Source organism: Sinocyclocheilus grahami, unplaced genomic scaffold (assembly GCF_001515645.1).
Source record: "Sinocyclocheilus grahami isolate Dianchi unplaced genomic scaffold, SAMN03320097.WGS_v1.1 scaffold24.1, whole genome shotgun sequence".
Taxonomy (NCBI): Eukaryota; Metazoa; Chordata; class Actinopteri; order Cypriniformes; family Cyprinidae; genus Sinocyclocheilus; species Sinocyclocheilus grahami.
This window is the reverse complement of record NW_015505203.1, coordinates 3,367,019-3,376,061: the sequence shown is the minus strand read 5'-3', so window position 1 is coordinate 3,376,061 and position 9,043 is coordinate 3,367,019. Positions and strand designations below refer to the sequence as shown.

The following is a 9,043-nucleotide window of genomic DNA, read 5'->3' as shown; positions in this document are numbered from 1 at the left end:
CGGCACCCATTCACTGTAGAGGATCCACTGGTGAGCAAGTGATGTAATGCTACGTGTCTCCAAATCTTTTTTGATGAAGGAACAAACTCATCTACATCTTGGATGGCCAAAATTTACATTTTGGGTGAACTGCTCCTTTAATTCACCATAGCCAGAAAAAAAAATGAAGCGCAATTAGCAAGCCTTATTCAAACAAAATGACATTATAAAGATCACCATTAAAGCTATTTAAATGATAGATAGAATGACATAATCATAAATACAATGGCTGAAGGATAGATAGAAGGACAGAATCATAGAATGACAAAACGAGAGATAGAATCACAGAATCATAAACAGAACGAGAGATAGAATCACAGAATCATAAACAGAACGAGAGATAGAATCACAGAATCATAAACAGAACGAGAGATAGAATCACAGAATCATAAACAGAACGAGAGATAGAATCACAGAATCATAAACAGAACGAGAGATAGAATCACAGAATCATAAACAGAACGAGAGATAGAATCACAGAATCATAAACAGAACGAGAGATAGAATCACAGAATCATAAACAGAACGAGAGATAGAATCACAGAATCATAAACAGAACGAGAGATAGAATCACAGAATCATAAACAGAACGAGAGATAGAATCACAGAATCATAAATAGAATGACTGAAGGAACGCTCTTAAAAATAAAGGTTCCAAAAGGGTGTTTTTGCAGTGATGCCGTAGAAGAACCATTTTTGTTTCCCCAAACCTTCCTTCCTAAAAAAAAAACTATTTTGAAGAACATTTAAAAATCTAAAGAACCTTTTTTGACTATAAAGAACCTTTTCTTCATTTGAAAGGTTCCATGGATGTTCAAGGTTCTTCATGGAACCATTGATGCCAATTAAGAACCTTTGTTTTTAAGAGAGAATGAACAAACTAACAATCAAACAACAGACAGAACAAATGGATGATAAATAGATAGATAGATAGATAGATAGATAGATAGATAGATAGATAGATAGATAGAATGTGCAAAAGAACAAACAAATGAATGAAAAAAGAATGATAGAATGATAAATAGAGCAATAGAATGAAAGATAGAATGAACAATAGACAGACAGACAGGATGGACAGACAGAAATGACAAGGTCGTAAGTGAAAGACTGTAAACATCAATGTAACTGTTCAACAGATATCGGCAACACTTTCAAGTGAACAGCTCGCTTTATCAGGAATTTCAGGAAAAATGTATGTCTCCACAGGAGAAGGTCAGCTCACTGATTCACAGAAATGTTTACGCTTTAATTGTGTCCCTAGCTTATAATTAGAACAACTTTAATGTCAAGCGAGCAGAGTCAAAGCTAACGAGCCAGAAGTCACTCAAAAATATCCAATGTAAATGACAGAGTACTCGGAAAGCTTGCTGCAGGCCTACAGTTAAAGTACAGGTAAATATACATTCATTTTAGCGATCAACATACACATTACCAGTGATGTTTTCATCTGTTTTTCAGCAACAGCATGTTTTCAGCAGTAGCACTACCTCACCACAGACTCAAACAATAACAAATTAGCTGTCCAAAATTGCCCATCCAAAATTAAAAAATAAACAAACAAATAAATAAATACCTGTAATATTAATGCTGTTTATTGATTTGTTATTAAACAAACAAATAAATAAATGAAAGACAAACTTAAACTGGGACTGAATGATTTGTCTAAGCAATATGTCAATATAAGATGTCCACCTAATGGTCCATTTATTGTCAAGAGCACATTCTGCCTCTGTGCCACCGCTGTGACAATGCCGCCATTTTTCATGCCTCTAGTAACCATCCTCCAGGCAAAGTGTGTTAAATTTTGCCATTTGTCACATGTGGATTGGTTCTGAATATCAGATGGCATTAATTTCAGCGCTAACTGGCAGCAGGATGCCGTCACCAATGACACTTTCCTCCGCTAAACCGAGCACGTATAACTTCATGCAAAAGGTATTAACCATCGCTGTCTCCAATAAGCTCAAAGTAATCTTACATCAATACCAGCAGTGAGCAAGAAAGATAATCTGATTTTCTTGTGGAAAAAACTCCATAATTTCATGAAAAAGGACAACAGCAATCACTATTTGTTGAAGTGACCAAGCTTGTTGGCTTGTTGTCAACTACATAATTTCACACAAAAATGAAAATGTGCTGACATTTTACCCACCCTCAGGCCATCCGAGATGTAGATGAGTTTGTTTCTTCATCTGAACAGATTTGGAGAAATTTCTTTTGAAGTGAAAATCTGCTTGTTTGTAAGAGACAAATCCATCACAAAGACGTTTTTAACGTCAAACCACTGCTTCCAGCTAAAATACGAGTCGCCAGTCCATAATGCTGATTTCTCAAGTAAAAAAACAAGCAAGCAAAAACAGTCTATAAACAAATATGAAGGAAGCGTGATTATGGATTTTGGACTCATATTTTGGCCAAAAGCAACAGATTGATGTTAAAAACATCTTAATGATGGATTTGTTTGTTATAAACATGCTGCTTTTTGTTTTACAAGACATTAACTGATGGACTGGAGTGGTGTGGGTTACTTGTGGATTATTGTGATGTTTTTATCAGCTGTTTGGACTCTCATTCTGACGGCACCCATTCACTGTAGAGGATCCACTGGTGAGCAAGTGATGTAATGCTACGTGTCTCCAAATCTTTTTTGATGAAGGAACAAACTCATCTACATCTTGGATGGCCAAAATTTACATTTTGGGTGAACTGCTCCTTTAATTCACCATAGCCAGAAAAAAAAATGAAGCGCAATTAGCAAGCCTTATTCAAACAAAATGACATTATAAAGATCACCATTAAAGCTATAATTTAATATTAATAATTTATTACATTATCATTGTCTACTTTCTTACAACACAATCAGTGATGGAGACTATTAAACAATAACAGAGCTGGCTTATAAAGTTCCAGGGAATAAACACTAATGTTATTTGGCCAATAATACATATTTAGAGATGAATCCTCAACAGCACCGAACTCTCCTGTGAGAAACCTGAGATTAATTATAAATCTCCCTCTCTGTAATTGCTATGGCAACAGAACTTTTACTAAGTCATCTAATGGGCCGTTCACACAGGATGTGCTCTTGTGTTCAGTCCGCACTGTTTTTTAATTGACTTGTACTTGTGAACACACACTTGTCAGTCTTTTTTGTAGTGTCAGGCTTCCCACACAGCTCAAGTCAATCAAACAGAACACAAAGAAGAACTGTGGCATTGGATACTTGACACACAAATGTGAAAGACATAAAATTTCAAAATAAATAAATACCTGTAATATTACTGTTTTAATTGTATTTTTTATTTTAATATTGATATTATTAACTATATGAAATAAACAAATAAATACATAAATAATATTAGTATTAAATGCATTAATTCATTCGTTCATCTGAATTTGCATGTATACAATAAATAATTAAATAATTAACTGTAATATTAATGCTATTTATTAATTTACATTTTATTTTAATAGTAACATTATTAAATATATTAATCACATAAATAAATAATGTTAATATTAAAGGTATTTATTTAATTATTTAAGCCTTTCCCATTTGCAATACATACAAAAATTTAAAAATAGTAAAAATAATTCAAGTTATGTTATTTATTAATTTACATTTTATTTTAATACTAATATTAATACATTTATTTAATAAACACCTAAATAAATTATAGTAATACTAAAGATATTGATTTAATAAATTTTTTTGTGTTTTAATGCTTGCAACAATATCCAATGTGTGGCAGGCATCTGTAAAATAAATACATAAATAAATAAATAAATAATTGTGAATAGAATTTTATGCAAATACAAATAGTATAGTTTTTGTACAATTGCATCCTTGCTGCACAAATCCAAAAAACTCTTTGCCTTGTCAGCCTCATCTTTTTGTTCAAGGTTCGAAAGCGCTGTGCTGGGTCACTAAGAATCACTGGTACGTGGCATTGCTCAAGCTGCGTTCTGTCTTTTTGACATTTTCTGTCTTTATTCTGCTCCTCTCATGCTATGGTTGGGTAAGCAGGCCTTCAGAAAACCTACAGCCCTTGCAAATGGGCAAAATGAGAGATGCTCCCCTGTTTCGAGCCACATTTCCATGCATTGGGGTGAACATGTAACACAGATTTGATGCAAAGATGTAGGGCACATTTTAAAATTGCACCAGCCACCGAAGAGGTCAGTGATTTCTTTTTCTGTTCCATCTTACTTTTTTACTTTGTTCAGTACAAGAACAGCTAGTTTTAAAGCCATCACTTGGTTTTGTCCATTCAAAACCATAGGGAGAGAGTCAATAAAATACGGCATAGATTATGCTATTGAATGAAAGAAGCTTGCTGAGTGCCGTCTCCTACATTAAAGCCTTTTTATTGCAAGCCGTCCTCTATCAATAGCACACGATTATGTCTGGAGATAGCGAAGACAGATAAACATCGTCTGATACGGACAACTGTAAGCCTTCATCTAAAACAAGCGCACAACAGACGATTTTATAGCCAACGTAAGACCCTTTTTACTTTAATACATGCTCCAGGTCTTTGTAATCTTTTATCGAAACACAAAGGATGAAAATCCCTCATGCATTTTCAACTTTCAACAACTTGTTCTTGTTGATACCAATTAAAGCAACAAAATTAAAACTTTTCATCTTTATATAAGGACTGATTCATTTCTGTGAATCCTCTCCTACATTAAAGCCTTTTTATTGCAAGCCGTCCTCTATCAATAGCACACGATTATGTCTGGAGATAGCGAAGACAGATAAACATCGTCTGATACGGACAACTGTAAGCCTTCATCTAAAACAAGCGCACAACAGACGATTTTATAGCCAACGTAAGACCCTTTTTACTTTAATACATGCTCCAGGTCTTTGTAATCTTTTATCGAAACACAAAGGATGAAAATCCCTCATGCATTTTCAACTTTCAACAACTTGTTCTTGTTGATACCAATTAAAGCACCAACTTTTCATCTTTATATAAGGACTGATTCATTTCTGTGAATCATTTGTTCATGTCAAGAGATTGGTTCAGAAAACAATTCAATGATTCTTTTACGTTTCATCATGGCGTACATGCCTCTCATACTCACTAAAACACTCCTATAAAGTTATATTGCTTGCTTTAAGTTTTATTAATGAGAATGCTTATTGCAACTGCTTATGCCACAGTTCATTTTGTTGTAGCAGTAGGCTACTAATGAATCATAGCAACTTAAACTTATTTGCATTTACATTAAACAATACTAAAATCCATTTAAATAATATGCCTAAAAGGTGAATAAAATACATTTGTAAAAAGCTGTAAATGATAGTTAAATGAGTCACTGAGTTGTCTCTATAAACAAATTGATCAGTCATGTGTCTGAATGAATCTTTCAGAAAACAATTCAGTGATTATTTTAGTGATTCATATTACAAAATCCCACTAAAATGTTCCAGTAAAGTCATATGTACACTGAAATTCCTATATGTTATGTTTTTGATGCATGTTGCTGCCTACATGTTTAGGTCATTAATGCATTTATATCTTATACATAATTTAATTTCAGTTATTCAACCGAAACATTTTTCGCTTGTTTTAATCAAATAAATGTTTGTAAATAGCTGTAATAAATTCCCATTTTTAACCATTCTGTCATGGTCCTGGACGAGAGATGAGGCGAGGACTCAAGCTGCAGGAAGAATGGGTCTTTTTAATAATAAAATAAAACCAACGAAATGAACAAAAACCCTGAGGAGGAAAAACAGGCAGGTAGGCCAGGAACAAGGCACAGCAAAGCATAGTAGAATAGCACAGCAGGTACATACCACACATACAACAATTACTTCTGACAGATAACAACGGATCAGCACAGGACTGCGGACACAAAGAGAATAAATAGGGAGACAAAAAAGGAGGGTAATGAGGGAGACACAGGTGGAGCAACTGAAACAATAAAGAGATAACAAGAAGGGCGGGGTCAGACAATGAGACGGGAGAGCACATGGCACCAACAAACATACAACAAGCCATGTGCTCTCACAAAACACAGTGTCCTCTGGTGGCCAACTAGGGCACACCAGCAGAATAATGTGACACATTCTTAATTAAATGAACTCTCAGACTGATTAAATCCAGTTTTGAACAAGTTGTTTAATCTTAGGGTTAATGGATAAATCTTTCAGTAAACAATTCAGTGATTCTTTCCAACCTGATCTCACGGCAATTCATACATATTTTACAAGGTGGCTAATTCGTACGAATTCTTACGACCTCACTTGTACAAATTAATTAGATTTTTGCTAAATCGTATTTTACGAATTGCACAATTCGTATGAATTTGTATGAATTGCCTACCCGTCACAGGGGTCTAGGCAAATCATACAAAATCGTACGAGTGAGGTTGTACGAATTCATACGAATTAGCCACCACATAAAATACGTACGGATTGGTCGTGAGATAGCGTTGTTCTTTCACATCAGTGATTTATATTACATGTCTGTCCCTATAAAATATTGCACTAAAGCCATATGTATATCCAAATTACTGCATATAATTTTTAATAAGGATTTTTACTGCAATTTCTTGTAATTTGTGTTGCATCAGCTCTTTTGAACACATTTAATTTAATGTCATATATAATGTAATCTCTATTATTCACCTATATGATAAATATAATAAAAACATTTTTGTCACAAACAAATGTCCATATTAAGTGGCTCTATGTTAAATGAGTCAGTCATTTATTGACTCAAGAACCTTTGACTGATTCAGTCCAATTAATGAACAACTGAATCATTCTACTGATTAAATTAAATACTTAGTTTATTTTATTTTATTTTTTGGACAATGCAATCAAATCCTGGCCTAAATTTCTTTTCTTTTTTTTCCCATTGAACATCCAGTTTAACTCAGAAATACGTCAGATTTCAGAAACAAATTTGGTTGCAAGCTGTATTTTAGGATGTTTTAAGACTGAACACAAGAAGGAGCGTTTTACTTCTCTCGCTCCTCATGAGAAATCAAGGTCAGTGAAACGTCTTCCTTTCCATGCAACAAAATGGCGAAACTAATTAAAACTTAAAAATTACATGCTTTTCAAAGTATCTCAAAATTATCCACATAAACAAATGACCTAATTTCCATATTAAATGTTCCTCAGTTAAATGAGTCACCGAGTCATTGACTCAAGAACCTCTCCGATTGATTCAATCCAAAATTGTAAACAAATCATTCAAACTGGATCAACTGACTCACTGAAATAATTAATAAAAATCAAAACGCAATCATATTGCATACTACATTTATTCTCATCAAACATGCAGTTTCACTCAGAAATACTTCAGATTCCAGAAGCAAATTGGGTTGCGAACAGCATTTCATGTTGGCATTGAAACAAAGCCAAGGACCTGCAGTAATTGCACTGAGCCAATGACTGTCAACAATGAGTGATTTTAATAAGGATCATGAATATTTCACAGCACACAAGGTCACCTACTGCACTGACGACCTTCAGCCACACCGCCGGCATGTGGCAGAGAAGCACTGATTGAAAGAAAATCGAAGCCGTCATTCCCATGAGCCTCAGCTTTTGAAGCTAATCCCACACACAGCAAAGCCTCAAAGAACAGAGAAAATCGACAAGATTGGCAAGGTTGCAATCACAGCGAGGTGGCCTCTCACCTGCAGGTCCAGAGCGCTGAGCTTGTTCTTGTCTCCTGAGTTACGTTTGTACTCTTCAATGGTCCAGGAGGGCTGGGAGCGCTTGCCGTCAGCGAGGCCGGTCAGCCGCAGGTCCGTGTAGAGAGGGCTGCCCTTCACGTGAGACTTGACGGCGGGAGGGAGGTGGTGTGGGCTGAACACCTGCTCCACCAGGTAGGAGTCCTTGGGCGGCTTTGAGGAGCGGTGGGCCTGGTGGGCGTCATACTGACGATCTGTCTGTAGGGGAGAAACGGGAGGAAAGGTCACAGAGGGGGAAGCTTCGTATCTCTTCTGCTGATCTGAGGAGAACGTTAGATGCATTTTAAGACTGATGATACTGAAGACAAAACAAAAAGGATGGGTTTAACCCTTTGTCACACCTCGTGACGAAATTAAACATTTCCAAACGATCCTCTGTAATGCAAACGTAACAAAAAAGCAAGAGAATCTGTACTAATCAAAACTACTTTCATCCACATTTACGTCCAGCAACACAATTATTTATTAACAAACCCCAAACCTTGAAGGGATAATTCCAAAAATGAGAATTTGTTGTTGTTGTTTGTCAATTTGTTCTAAACCTGTATGAATGTTTTTCTTCTTCTAAACATAAATAAGTTGATGGTCCCCGTTGACTTCCATAGTATGTTTTTTTCATACTATGGAAGTCAATAGGGACCATCAACTGTTTGGTTACCCATATTGTTTAAAATATCTTCTTTTGTGTTCAGCAGAAGAAAGAAACTCATACAGATTTGGAACAACTCGAGGCTGAGCAAATGATGACAGAATTTTCATTTTTGGTAAACTATCCCTTTAAGTATTAAACTCGGATACATACAATACTGGTTGGATCTTTGTGAAAGAATTCACAAAGTTTATTTTTTTTAATACTGTAAAACTGTGAAATATTATCACTTAAAATAACTTTTTCTATCTGAATACATTTTAAAATGTAATTTATTTCTGTAATGCAAAGCTGAATTTTCAGCATCATTACTCCAGTCTTCAGTGTCACATGATCCTTCAGAAATCATTCTAATATGCTGATTTGCTGCTCAATAAATATTTATTATCATCGATGTTGAAAACAGTTGTGATACTTCATATTTTACTTCACATAACATGAACTGCAAAAGTTTGTGCTACCAACATGAATTAAACCTTAAGTCATAAACAATACCATAACCTTAAACAATAGCATATAGCACTTCTCAACTGGACAGTTTTCACCAGAGTAAAAAAAAAAAAAACACTTTGAAGAAGACTAAAATCATAGAGACTTTAGAAAAGTAGAGTGGCATCTACAGCATTGCAA

At 34.9% G+C, this 9,043-nt stretch overlaps 1 protein-coding gene across 1 annotated transcript in view; it reads right to left on the bottom strand.

The window, feature by feature from the left end:
- The window catches only part of LOC107562943 (UPF0258 protein KIAA1024-like), a 12,696-nt gene extending 4,528 nt beyond the window's left edge, over positions 1-8,168 (bottom strand). Inside the window, exon 1 of the mRNA XM_016247708.1 lies at positions 7,708-8,168. Within this exon, the coding sequence (XP_016103194.1) occupies positions 7,708-8,046 (339 nt within the window). The 5' untranslated portion in view covers positions 8,047-8,168. The remainder of the gene's footprint in view (positions 1-7,707) is intronic.
- Positions 8,169-9,043: the final 875 nt, after the last annotated feature.